Genomic DNA, 15,121 nt, shown 5'->3' with positions numbered 1-15,121 from the left:
CTTCGCTTGATAAGAGAACACGGAAAGGATGGATGCTTTGTCTCGCTGCAAATCTGTTTCAACCGCTTTCCACCTCTAAATTGTCAAAGCAAAGCAGGTCCCGGGGGAAATTTGCAAGAGCCACTCGCTTCCTCGTTGCTGGTTCGAGTCGAGCACGGCTTAGTCGTCACGTGTCGAGCAGGAGGAGAAAAATGATTTTGTTTTTTTGGTTAAAACTCCAGCTGATGCTTTTTTTTTTTCCCGGGTTGTAGATGAACAGATTATCGTAATGAACTGAGCTGTTGAAATGAAAAATCTGCGAGTATTTTCACAGACGAGTCGACGGCTTCACACCTTCAGGACGTGATGTAATCATTGACGGAAGATTCTCTCTTGGGCGCCGAGTTAACGTGTAGACGCCTGTATGTTAATGTTCGTCGTATGATTTGTATATATTGTTTCACTCTGAACTTATCATACTCTAGCTGTTTGATCAGAAACTAGTGTCTTCAATAGATTAAAAAAAAGTGATTAAAAAAATATATATATAGTAGTATAGTAGTAGTATATATAACCCTAACCCTAACCCTAACCCTAACCCTAACCGTAACCCTAAGAACTAACCCTAAGAACTAACCCTAACCCAAAACCCTAACCCTAACCCTAACACTAAGAACTAACCCTAACCCAAAACCCTAACCCTAACCCTAACCCTAACCTTAACCCTAACACTAACCTTAACCCTAACCCTAACCGTAACCCTAAGAACTAACCCTAACCCAAAACCCTAACCCTAACCCTAACCCTAACCCTAACCCTAACCGTAACACTAAGAACTAACCCTAACCTTAACCCTAACCCTAACCTTAACCCTGACCTTAACCCTAACCCTAACCCTAACCCTAACCCTAACCCTAACCTTAACCCTAACCCTAACCCAAAACCCTATCAAGCTAATGATGCTGCAACAAATTTTGTCATCATTGTTTCCTTCTTTGTAATTGACTTTCCCTCTTTAGACATTTATTCTTCCAATTCCAAATATGTTTTTAATATAAGTGGTTATTAAGACTTCATTATTTTTAACAGAATTTTCTGACTTTGCATGTTAGTAAATGCTAAAATGTAACAATTAACAAAAAAGAATTTGACTATGTTCAACTCCCTGTAATCTCTAAAAAATAATCCTGAATAATTGTATTTAAATCACAACTAATGTGTTGATTTAAGTGTGTGTTAAAAAGATTTTGGAATCTATTGTACCATCAGTGTCTGTTTGTACAAAACGAAGAGTATTGGATTTACAATTTTGACTATAACTCTAAAAAAGAAGCAGACACCTCTGAAAATAAGTGAAGTGAAGTTTGAATTTTGGGTGAACAGTCATTGCAAGCTCATATTGTTGAGTAAAAACAGGGTCTTTATTTTTACAATCTAATTGAACAATTATATGATAAACACATCTGAAAATTGAATTTTTGAAGGGGAAGCACTTTTAAGCAATTTTCTTTCCAGCACTCAAAAAGGAAAGAAATTGAAAAATGAAAAATAAACATTAATAGTTTACAGAAAACTTCATGAAATGGGGCATTTTCAAGATAAAAAAAAATAAAAAAAAGTTGGAGATAAAGAAACAATCCCTCTTTTTCTTCACTTTGAATAAAATTAACTCCACTAAATTTTATAAAGTTAATAAAAAAACAGTATGTATGTATTTCATTATAAAATGGCCACGATCTGAACCATCAATTTCACTTGTTTCTCCACGACACATTGGCCACAGCTAATGGTTCGTTAGACAGTAACAAAAACATCAGAAGCCACCGGGGACCAGCGACGATCCCACAAACACATACTGTTTTTTTATTTTAACAAATCACTGTAGCGACACTAACAGCAGCTACAAGGCGCCGTCGCGAGTTCCTCCCCCGAGAATCAAATGGTCTTTACGCTTCGTCAAGACGCACATTATACAAACGCCTTGTTTACCGCTCGTCTCGGAACAACCAGCAGGGACCGAATCCAGTTCCCAAAAGAAGAGACGGGAGGAAACTAAAAAAAATCTGACGGATGTTGACGGTGAGCATAAATCAAAGCCGATAATTCAGAATACTTATTAGGAATTACTCTGAGGATTTTATAGTATTTACGCTGCAAATGACTAGCAGGTGTGAAAACAGGGGATTTGAATCTTCTTAACGCGGATCTGTTTGTGAGTCGTGTCTGAGATTAAAGCATTAAAGCGGGATTTAAAGGTTGAAATATCTTGATAAAGTTATTGTAACTTCAGTAAAATAGTTTGTCATGAGCCTTTCAGATTCAAATAATAGTGAGTAAGTAAGTAAGTCATATTTATTTATATAGCGCTTTTCCAGACCAGGGTCACAAAGCGCTTTAACAATCAAAACAATACTCAAAAAAGTATATACTTTCATAATGGTATTTTTATGTCATTTAAAATGTAATATTAGTTTAAAAATGTCACAATATCTTGCTGCGTGTACTCCTCCAATCACTCTGGTTCAATTAAAGTCTAGTAAATGGTTTTTTTTTAATTTATAAAAAAATCATAAATATTTTATTATATTTAAGATGTTGTATTTATTGTTTGAACTAAAATTATATTTCTTGATTTAAATTATTTAAATTGTTTGAAAACAAAAGAGAAAATGTCACAGTTAAACATAAAAAAATTAATAAATATATTCAGCGGACAAAAAAAACAAGTTAAAATAAAACTCCAGTATAATAAGTTGTAACAGTACTTGCTGTACTAATTATTCGTAATATAAGTAGCAGCAGTACTATAAAAGCAATACTACTACTATTACGACCTATAAATTATTTAAGCTAAATTAAACCAAAATATTTCTCTATAATATTACATCTGTAATTAAATACTTCAGTTTTTCTGATCATCAAAAACGTAGTTAGAAAAATACCCAAAATTAAATACTATGAAATACTTGATGAAGTACTATTTACACAATCACAAAAACAAAGTTTTGTGCTAAATATATTACACACTTTTGAAAAGGTACACAAATTTGAAGTGAACCGGAGTAGTTGTAGAAATAGTCATACTATAAGTTGCAGCACTACTTGTGTATAAAAGTAGTACTAAAATATTACACTTAAATTAAACCCATTAACCCATCTGAAAGAGAAACTAAATTAAATATTGTAAAATATTTAAAGTTTTCAAAAAGTACACTTAAAGATAACAGTAGTAGTTGTATAAATAGTCATACTATAAGTAGCAGCAGGACTATACAACTACTACTACTACTACTACGTATAAAGCATTTAAGTTAAATTAAACCATTATTAAGTATTTCTCCATATTTTATTATATCAATAATTTAATCAATTTAAACTGCAATTTTTCTGTTCAACACTTACCATTCAGAAAAAAAAAAAAAACACGAAAAAAACTATCATATTTAAGTAAAATACTAAAGAGCTTTTTGCACCGACGTTTCAAAAAGTACACACGCTTAAAGTGAATGTATATTAAGAGACAAAATATTTCTCCTTTTACTCCTCCACTTAAAGCCTAACATATAATCAATTAAAAAATGTTTTTATTATAATAATAATGTATTTATACATATATTTTATAAATATTTACCCATTTTATTGTATTTATTATTTTAATTAATAATATAATTTCTAATTTAGACTATTGAAATAGTTTTAAAAAAAAAGAGAATATGTCACGATTCAACATAAAAACATGTCATAATAACATAAAAAAAAAACATTGTATAATTAGTCATACCATACATAGAAGCAGTACAATAAAAGTGCTACTTCAACTACTACCTATAAAATGTTTACCTTAATTAACCTAAGTATTTCTCTATAATACTCTCATATCAACCTTGTTTATGTTCAACACTAATCCCTGGGGAAAAAAAAGGAATACTATTCACACATTCAAATATATCCTCTGAACACTGTCATCAGTGAGCAGAGAAGCAGAATGAAGCACGAATGCTCCTACCCAGGTGCAAAACAAATAGACTCAGGGACTCATTCATTCCTCGGGCTATTAAGTTGTACAATTCTGAGTTCGGGGGCAGGAGTGGAGTGAGAGTATCTGGATGTTCTGTTCTATGTTAGTCTTTGTATCCTTTGTCTTTGTTGTTTTTCTTTGATCTATGTTCTTTGTCTTTATCTTTAGACTTAGATTGTGTCATCTTGTTCTTCCTCTTTATGTTCTTCTTATTATTTTATTTTTTATTTATTATTGTTTATGAAAAATTGCTGGCTATTGGAAAAAAAACAATCAATAAAGTTTTACCTTACCTTACCTTATATTTCACACCACGTACATAACAAATATTCATCTTTTGCACCGACGTTGTCAAAAAGTACACGAGCTTAAAGCGAAACTTACCTATAAATTTTATATCTGGTCGTAAATCCTTGGCGGAATCTATCCACAAAGGACAGATAACTCCCAGAGTGGTGGAAAGGTCCACGGTCCGAGATGAGCCAGTCATATTGCTTGGCGACATGCTGCTCAGTGGCCGACGGGTCCTGGCGGGAAGACTGAACTGTTATATGGTCCCATATAAACAGGAAGCAGATGACCTCAATAAACCTCCAGTTCATGCTTTTTCTTAAGCCGCTCTCTGTTCATTCTCGCTCCATTATTTGGAGACCTGACGGGAGAGAAGAGGGGAACACAAAAGAAGAGCTGTTAGATGACAACGTCCATTCTTCGCAACGAGAGGTTAATCCTACAACGCCGAGCCAATGCGACTCGCCCTTGTCACCGTCCCTTTTACAGTGAAGCGTATTTATTTTCCACATTGTTCGCCAACACCTGAGTTTTGTTTTTTTCACCGAGACTCTTATCCTTTTTTTGCAGAGGAGCGCCGAGAACATCTTCAGCCGATTTCCTCCCTCAAGCTCTAATTGCCGCCTTGATACATTCTGACAAGGTTATGCGGCTGCTTTGTGATGTGTTATGACACCCATCCACTAATATGGGAAAACAGCACTTTCCCTTCCCCGACGGTGTCAATTACAGCGCCAGGAAATGTTCAACTATTAACTTGCGATCTCATGAATTGTTAAAAAACAACGTTAAATAAAAGACTGAAAGTGCTGAAAGGGTCTGGAGTTTTGCTTCTCCTGACCCCGGTACTGTTTGGTCAGACATTTGTTACAAAAAGATGAGAAAAATAATCTATTTATAATTACTGCCTAAAAGGTTTTTCATTTTTTGGCAGGGAATTATCTCTAAAAATAACAATAAGTGTCTCACTCTTGACAAGTGAACATTTTTTACTGTAGAAACAAAAACTTCTGTTTCAAACTCCTCGTTCCCTATAAATAATACTTAAACACAAACTCACATATCAGCACAAAGTAAATAAAAAAATAATAAGTGAATAAAAACCTATAATAACCTATAAAAACCTATGATAAAAGGTAAATCTAAAACCCAGGAGACACACACATACAGAACACCATCGTCAGCATACAATCAAACATACAAAGAATACACAACATCTTTTTTTTCGTGCACTAAGCAGGTTATGCTATTTTATTTTGACTTTGTCCTCTATCTGAAGTCGATCCGAGAATATAACCCTGACATTTAACCGGTTGGGGACCCCTGTTTCAAGCGACACAGGCATTGTACTGTCGCGACCTTGGTCATGCACTTCCTGTTCAATGATAATACTATAAATATGTCTAAATCATAATTATATTAGCGAAAGAAAAATGTAATTAAAAAACATATTAGCTAGGACCATTAGTGAATGGGGAGTACGAAGAAGATTTGCAAAACAGGGACAAGTATCTACTTAATACAAGTTTTATTTTTACAAAAGGTTCCATCAGAATGCAGAGTTGCATAGATCGGGATATGACAAAAAAAAAAAAAATTGTTGACGTGGTTGTTTAGAAGATCTCATTTTGTTGCGACTGCAGTAGCAGCCTTGCACTCTCCAGGCTCCTTTTTTTTTAATTCTGGTAACACGACTTGTGTACCCAGGATGTAAAGGCTTTTTCTATTTTTCTTTAACTAAATCACAAAAGGGGATTTTGTTGGCCATGAATAAGGATTTTATTTCCACAAAATATATATATATATATATATATTTTTTAACACGGCATGTCAATACCAAAAAACATTTTGAAAAGTAAACAAATTCAAGTAAACTTATATTTACTGAAATGAGAGCGAAAATAATAACCTCAACTATCATACAAATATAAAACCGACAATTTATACAAAACAACAATGAACTACAATAACTCGGAAATTACTTGTTTACATGGAAACTAGCATGTTGAGATTCCGTTATTTTTATATATATATATATCATTACAAAATAATAACAATATTGGGAAACTATTAGTAAAATATATATATATATATATATATAATACAAGTATAATCTGAATTAAAAAAGAGGTTAAAAAGGATATCCGGGATTATGAGATTGGACACAATATTTTTATACTGAGATTTATATTAAAACAATAATCAAATCAATACTAAAAGGTGATGAAAAACATGTGAACTAAATTTCATGGTGCAATATTAAACTAAATAAACTGAAAATAATTGTCAATCTGGTTTTGGAAATATGTAAAATACCTTGAAGTATGAGAATGACATACATTGAACTTGAATATACCATTCATTTTTAATGTTTGTAAAAAACGAGTTGGCATTACTTGAAGGGACAAGTTTTACTTTCTGCTTTACAATCTTTGGCTCTTATGTAGTGAAGGTCTGATCAAGCTTCATGAAGCAGTGTCATGTTGTTTAGAGGTCAGTAGGTGGCGCCATCAGTTTAAAAATGATGTTTCATTAGAACAGTTGTTCAAAACAAAAGGAAAATAGTGCAGACACCGCCATCTAGTGGACTCTGAAAATAATGATACTGCTTCATGAAGCGTCATCAGATCGTCACTACTTTTATCCACTAATTCAATAAGATATTGATTCATTTTCAAAATGAGAGTGCCATCTAGTCAAAATGAAGAAACTGTATCGTGATACCTCATCAGTTGTTTCATGAAGCCTCATCACTAGTTACAGGTACGATTCCTGCAGGAGCTACAATTTTAGCTGGAAAATAAGACGATAAAGAGACGGTGATAATTTCTCCTCAATGAAAAATGCATTAAAAAGGCGTGTAAATGGGTCAAACGCTGATTAAAGAGGAAAAATAAGACGGCAGAATACCAAGTTAAACGTCGCGTTGAAATAAACACTGTGGTTAATCTGAGCCATATTAAGGGGCTGGGAAATTAAAATGAAGTCACTTAGTTACTGACATAGAGAAGATTCTCATCAGTAATTGCGTTTCAGAACTTTGCCCTGTGGCCTTCGAGCTCGGCGTGCCAAAGTTCTACAGCGTACTTAAAAAAAAAAAAATCTCCGTCATGGTCGATTAGACAATGGCACATAAAAGAGCAGCAAATTTAATAGTCGTAATCTCTCCGGCGCGAGATGGATGATGGAGGACTTTAGTCTCAAAGTAGTCTTTGTTGAACAATTGTATTGTTCCTCTCAGAGTTCATGCACTGAACGTGATGAATTCTTTGAATGCCGTGGCACACGCTTGAGGAATAATGACTGCTGGTGATTACAGATCAAGAATAATCCGGATTAAATCGGGATTTTCTATTCCGACCTGTGATGTCACATCGTCAGTTAGTGACGTTGGCGATCATATTTTATGGAGATCTAAAAATTATGGTATTATTATTTTATAAGTAAGAACAATATTTACTACTATTAACACAACATATCTGGTGAAAAGTACACATTGCATTACGATAAAAACTAAAAATCTAACATTTTTGATATTACCAACTTTGGTTACAGATATTAACTGTGAATAAACTACTTATTTATATCTGAATTAACAGTAAATTAACCACTTATTAACCATCATAAAGTACTAACTCACACCTTGTTCATTATGAATATATTCTACCCTTAATAACATAATATTCATGAGTTCACACTTCATTGCTGATTCTAAACAGGAAATAAGTAATTAAAAATACCTTTTTTTATATTAAAATAAAACTAAATTCTCTATATTTACTACTTATTAGGTGTAAGTACCATTAAAAATACATAATGTCATTAATGCTTTCTTTTTTGAATTAAAAATAAATAAAATAAGAATCAATATTAAAATCATCCATAACACAATCACTCAGCAATAAGTATTTGTAATTGTATAAAACAACTGCCACCTCAGAATAGGCAACATATTCACAATAACATTTTATTATTTTTGAGTAATTAAGAAGCTATTCAAACTTTAATTTACTTTAAAGGTATTATTAATAGGGAATATGTTCTCTTTGTATTATAAGGGGTAAATAGAGAGAAGCAAGTTTTCACCAAAGTTAATCTTTCATTACTTATTTTCTGTTTATAATCAGTAATAAAAGTGTTGTTCAGTGTGATTTCTTAATATCAAGTAATTAAAGGTAGAATATAGTCACAAAGAACAAGGTTTAAGTACTTTATAATGGCTAATAATTGGTAATTATCTGTTTATACAGGTATAAATAAGTTGTTTATTAATAGCAAATGTGTTCCCAATTCTAAAGTATTACCCAAACTTTAATAACACATTAAACATGTATCGAGACTATAAAAAAAACAAAAAAAAAACAAGATTACATCAAAGCAGAATAAGTCAAACGCTTCCAGCGCAGATGGAGATCACATGTCACATGATAGAAGACGCTTGCCTTCATGACTCTGGATCTATGTCAGCCTAAAGCAAAGATTATGGTGCGAAGCCACTGATTGTGAGAGTGAAGCAAACCTTGAAGAGGATTTCCATCGCATTATTGAATGATGAATGAATCGGCTTCAAGACACGCTCACTATTCATTTCTTTGTACGACACGATTTGACTTTGAATTCACAACAACAAAAAAAACAATCTGGAGGATGAGAGAGGAAAACAATTACTAGAATAGTTTTCATTTTCATGTTTAATATTTTACTAAACATGTGTTGTTGCTCTTTTTTAGAAAATAATCCTCACATTAAGCATTAAAAACATATTTGTTTGCTAATCATGAAACTGTACTACTATCGCTCAAATCATTCAATCGTTATATTTCTTCAGTTCCTTCTGTATGTTATTTTTGTGACTTATTTTTTACCACTAAGGTTTTTTTTTGTTGGGTACATTTTTTTGTCTATATTTCTTTCAAAGTTTAAAATTAAATGAACATTTCTGTAAACAGTGATGATGTGAAATTAAAAGACAATTATAATTGTAAGGGTCTTTTGGAATTGCATCTGGATTTTGAAGTTTTTGAAGGCTTCTATCACCATCTTCACTTGTTTTTCTTTCAAATTTAAAAGTTTCTGTTCTGTTTCCTAGTTCGTTGTTGGCGTGGTTTTCCTGAGGACCCCCCTCATGTTCACTTCACGTTCCCTGGGATGACCTGACTATCGCCTAAAGTTAATACAAAACTCTGCAGCGAGAATTCTGAGCCGCTCTAGTAGAAGAACTCACATTTCTCCGATGCTTAAAAGTCTTCACTGGCTGCCAGTTTCTTTCAAGATCATTTTTTAAATTCTGGTTCTTACTATCAGATCTATTCATGGTCAGTCCTTCCATCAGTGATCTGATCCAGACTTACACCCCAGCTCGGGCTCTGAGGTCTGTGGATCAGAATCTACTGATGGTTCCTGAACACGCTTCAGGACCAGAGGAGAGAAATCCTTCCAGAATGTTGCTCCTAAGCTTTGGAACGATCTTCCTCTCCCTCTGTGTTTGAGGATCTACTGACTCCTTCAAGAAGCATCTTGCACTATTTTTAACTTATTAATATTTATATTTATACTTTTTATATATCCACTATATTCACTCTGCTGTGTTTTTAACGGTTGCCAAGCAACAGAATTTCGTTGCCAGTTTCACTGCTGTGTTTTCTGTGTAATGACAATACAAGAAAGTCTAAAGTCTTAAGACATTCTTATTTGTGCTTTCCACTGATTTTCTGGGACTCCTGTGTTTGTCTTAAGTGTCTTTTTCTTTTAAAGTATATTTTTTAACTGTTTATAGTTTTTGATTGTTAAAGCGCTTTGTGACCCTGGTCTAGAAAGATCTTTGCAAATAATAAACTTAATAAAAACATGAATCAAATCACTGAAATAAAGGCTCATGACTGTAGTGACAAACATTGTCATAGAGTTAAAGATAAAATCTCTAAAAACAATTCTTTAACTTTCAATACATTTTAAAGTCATTAAAAATGCTTTACTTAGTGCTGACTCTGTGCTTCCAAGTTAATTACAGATTCAGGACGTGAGGTTTTGTGTTTTCGGTGCAGCATTTTGTATCATCACGCTGTTAGAGGAGAAGTCAAGGAGGCTGTTTGAAGAGGTGTGGGGAATTGGGAACCCCAGGGATGACTTAATTTAAACTGTTATTAACTTTTATGTCTCTATGTGGAGCTGCTATGCAAAATGAAAAACAAACAGACGTGAAAGAGTTTCCTCATGTCCTCCTGTTAAAGTGGTAGTTCACCCAAAATATCTATTTGACAAAAAAATTCTACTCACCCTAATGTCGACTGAAGGTTAGGATTATTTTTAGAGTAACTTGTTCCTTTTTTTGAGTCATATATACAAATGTTTGTTCATTTTAATGTAGCGACTAGAGCTCACTTGTCTTCGTCTTCATCTTTGTGCAAAAAGACACTTAAAAACATCCAAATACCTTCGTACTGCTTGTCTGTAACATCCGTCTTGTATTAAAGCCTCGACATTAGAAATGTTTAGAGAAAAAACTTAAACAGGTCTACATTTTTAGCTTCATTTGAGCAGAGGATCAAAGGCTTTCAGGGCATATCTTAAGAAACCATACTTGTCATGTGTTTAAAATACAGTAGATGGACTTAGACTAAGTTTTTTGAAACAATTGCTCAGCATTATGTAGGTATTTGGATGTTTTTAAGTGTCTTATTGGACAAAGATAAAGACGAAGACAACTGACCTTCAGTCGCTACATTAAAATGAACAAACATTTGTCCATTACTCTAAAAAGGATCAGAAAATAATCAAAACATGAAGTAGAAAATGAGTGATATTTGAATTCTGGGTGAACTATAATTTTTAAAGTTTCCGCACTATATTAACGTTATTTACTTGTAAGAGGGAATGAAAATGTGAAGATTAAACGTAGCTGAATTTATCTCGCTCTTTTTTGGGACAATGGTTAAAACTCAACTTTTAGCAAAAAATCTTATCAAGCAAAACTTCTCACAAAAACTAAAAAGTTTCTCCATCCTGGCAGTATCGCTCCATCAACGCTCGCTCGTCAAGTCCCGGCATTTTATTTTTTTTTCTCGTGGCGACAGAACTGAGCAGTTAATTAGAGAGTTAATTAGAGGATAGGAACCATGAGTTTTGAAGCATTAATCCTACAACGTTCTGCAGGATTTTCACACACGATTTGGCTCCACCTGTCCTTGACAGCTTCCTCTGAATACAAAAACGGGTTAACTACTCCTGCGGTGGTCCCGTGAACTTGTAACCCGGGAGAGGAAAAGTTGCCATGAAATCACTGTTCCAGATTCCTGCCCTGTGGCTCCACCAAACGTACAGTGGGATTGAAGTTAGAGTGAATCCTCTCCTTCATATTTTTTTTTATCTAACAATATTAGGTTCAGATCTGTGCCGGAAAATTCAATTGAGTATTGAACCAGACTTTCATCATTCATCCGTCCCCATTTCACTTGCGGCATATTAACGCATTAAAAAGGTTTTCCAACACATTTTAGTGTATTCTACCACCATCAATGACTTTAAATTTGGTTTAAATCAATTGTATTGTTTAAGATGAAAGATAAAACTATATAGCTTTGATTTTCTATTTCTAAAAATGATTATGTTTTATTATTTATTTGGTTGTTGTTCTGTTGAAAATATTTTCCTAGTCATTTTTCATGAAGTAAATTAGTACTTTTTTATATCAAATTCTCTCAATCTACCTCTCATCTGAGCAAAGCCGAAAACTAAACACTGAGTCACGTTCTGCTCAAGTTTTCTTCCCCACTGTCACCAAAAGCTTGCTCATTGTGATTCCCTGGGACCTGTTTTTATGTACTTTTATATAATGTTATTTAAACTGTATAGTGAGAACTCATGATTTGATGAAATCATCTTTGAAACTGTTTTTAACTCTTGCCATTTATCGTTTTAAATATTACTGTAAATTCTACAGATGCATACGTCTGAGTTTCTTAATTTCTCTTAACTTGCCTGACATAAATAAACAATACTTCAATCAAAATATTAAATTGATCTTAAGATAAACTGTATTTATCTCAAAATGATTTTCAGGTTTTAGGTCTCTATCTTTAGATTTAGATAATATTTGGATTAGACTTTATACTTTATCCCACTTGTGCAGTAGAAAAAATACATTTAACAGGGACAAGAATGGAGACAGAACACTAAAGAAAAACAGACATGAGAGAAGAGTGAAAGTAAAAATACCATCAACTACATACATCACTGAAACACTGACCAACAATACCATAATTAAAGTGGTATAAAGCTTTACAGTGAAAAAGTCCATTATGCTACGGAATTATCCTAGTATTAGACCATTTTCCTGTAATAAACGTGTTGTTCTTATTATTAATAAACATTCTTTTCACTGTAGGTTTTAAGAATGTTATTTATTTGTTTATTTTTTTGTTGACCTAATTTTTTTTTCATTAATTGATTTAGTTTTAGATAATTTTAGTTTAAGATTGACTTGTTTGATTCCACAATGAAATATTTTCACAGTCACATCACAAAAAGAACAGTACAATGTAACCTCAGTAGTCGAAGTGAAGTGTAAAATAACATGGAAGAAATGCCTGTAGAATAAAAAATGGACAAGCACGGTACCAAGTATTGTTCAGGGTAGCCAAGGCCATTCTATAATGCAGTTGCATTGTGTGGTTATGTGTAGTGATGGAGTGAATTGAACTTTCCATTTTGCACTTGTGGTTCGGGCAACATCAATAACTTGGGCTCACGCAAAATGAGCTCAGTCTTTTGACATTTTTCTAAAACGTACAATGCTGGTTTACAACACAGGTAAGGTGTATTTGAGATTGAATTGGTCCTCAGAGATGAGGTGAGGTTCTCAATCTTTCAGGAGAGACTCAGAGTGGAACTGTTTCTGCTTCACATAAAGCAATGTTGAAGCGTGAGCATTTATTACATTTTGAAAACGCCTCTTGGGGACGTCCAAGAGTAATGACCTAGGACACATTGGAGGGACAGAGTCTCCTGGGTAGTCTCGGAAACCCTCCATGGGTTGACCTTGCCTATGGGCCAAGGCTGGTTTGGAACCCATGACCTTCACATCAGATGCATCATCATTAAAATGACACAAAAATCCCCACAATCCTTTATGGTAGATTGCATTTTTGTTCTTTCTAAAAATCTTGTAAAGAAATCTAACTAAGAAACACATTTTATAAAGAAAAAAAAAGAAAATTACCGTATTAATTGAGTGATACTCTTGTGATGTGATGCTTACTTTGATTTGGGACCAACTGTGAAACAGGGGGAAGTCAAGGGGAAATGAAAATGAATTAGCCCCCACAAAAAAAAAACAATGATATTCCCTGAAGCGCTGAATCACCAAGAGCACACGAGCAGCAGAGTAAATACTCCAGAGCTGGTGACGTTAAATTAACTTGGGAGGAGATAACACACTCTGTTGATAATTGTTGCGGCGGTCCTGTGAGGATCATTGTCAGGACGTTTAATGCCATCACAAGGAGAGCCAAATAATTAATACGGAACAACACGGATGGTGAAACAACTGGAATGGTGCCATTTAAACAGGCAGTCCTTGCTTTTCGGAACGCGAGCAAAATAGAGGTTAGCCTGGATCGTTGCCCTGTTTCTATTCGTGGCATAACAACAAGGCCATTTTCAGAGAATAAAAAATATATAATTTAGAAATATATATTAAACAAATCAAAGATCACACCTATTAAAAACCGGTAGCAGTTAACCAGTTTATAGGTATATTAATTATAGTATAATATTCATTCAAACATTTATCAAATCAAGTTGTAACAACTTCATAGAGTCTCTTGTTAAATTGTAACATTTGGTAAACACGGATTTAGTAGTAAGATGGAATCAAAGCGCCGCTTATTAGTTTCCACATCTGAGTAATTATCTGAATCTGGACAAAGCAGCCAAAAAAAATGAAGAAAAATAAAAAAATCTCCCGCTATTTATCAATGCCAAATTCTTGCAAAAGATTTTCAGCCAAAAGAAGAAAACAGTCGCACCATTTCTCTGAACATCACCCTGTCATGTTCATTTTACGTCCCACGCTTTCTCATTTGATTCAGCACTTTGATGGAAATGTAATACCTTAATGTAATACCATATATTTAATCTTAATACTACATATAGTACGGCTTTAGTGTTAACAATTGAAAATGTTTTTTTTGCCTTGTTGTGTCTGGTTCCCTCTGTCACAATCTCCTCCATAGTCGTTTTATTTTTTTAAGGTTACTTCTTGTTCTGCCCACTGCTTTGTCTTTTCTACCGACAGTTGGAAGGTTCCTGACAGGGGTTGCCGTGGGGACGCATGGCTGTGGACCATCTCTACAATCAGCCCACATTTAAACTCCACTTATTCTTCTGATCATCGTCAGCATGTACTCAGTTCTATCTGGTAAACCATGACTTCTCCTCGTTCTACCTTTTGTTGGATCACCGGTGTTTTTGTACTTTGGTATTTCTTGGGAGAAAGTACTTTGAGTGTCTGTCTATTTAGTTTTTACTTTAAGTTTTTCAATTTAATTCGGCCTCATTTTGTGTTTTTTCTTCGGTAGATCAACACCCTCTGTTTGGAAAAACGCCATTTATTGTTCTTGCCCTTGAAAAAAGAACTCACTGGACCTTTGCGCCATCTCATGGACATTTTTGCCACACTTTTTCACCATTTTTTAACGGTTTGCACTCTGCTTTTTTTGTCTTCTGCTTCTAGGTCACCTTTTAAGTGAAATTTTGTGGCTCCTGTGTTGCGTGGTTGTCAAATACCGCATGTGCATATGTTCACAAATCAAGATAAAAGGCTCTCGTTGTGTC

At 33.8% G+C, this 15,121-nt stretch overlaps 1 protein-coding gene across 1 annotated transcript in view; it reads right to left on the bottom strand.

Moving 5' to 3' along the window:
• Positions 1–15,121, bottom strand: part of brinp1 (BMP/retinoic acid inducible neural specific 1) — a 156,323-nt gene that overhangs the window by 101,261 nt on the left and 39,941 nt on the right. Inside the window, exon 2 of the mRNA XM_087790737.1 lies at positions 4,382–4,649. Within this exon, the coding sequence (XP_087646863.1) occupies positions 4,382–4,599 (218 nt within the window). The 5' untranslated portion in view covers positions 4,600–4,649. The remainder of the gene's footprint in view (positions 1–4,381; positions 4,650–15,121) is intronic.

This window comes from Callionymus lyra, chromosome 5, assembly GCF_982586985.1.
Source record: "Callionymus lyra chromosome 5, fCalLyr1.hap1.1, whole genome shotgun sequence".
NCBI classification, from domain to species: Eukaryota; Metazoa; Chordata; class Actinopteri; order Syngnathiformes; family Callionymidae; genus Callionymus; species Callionymus lyra.
This window is presented reverse-complemented; position numbering and strand designations above follow the sequence as displayed.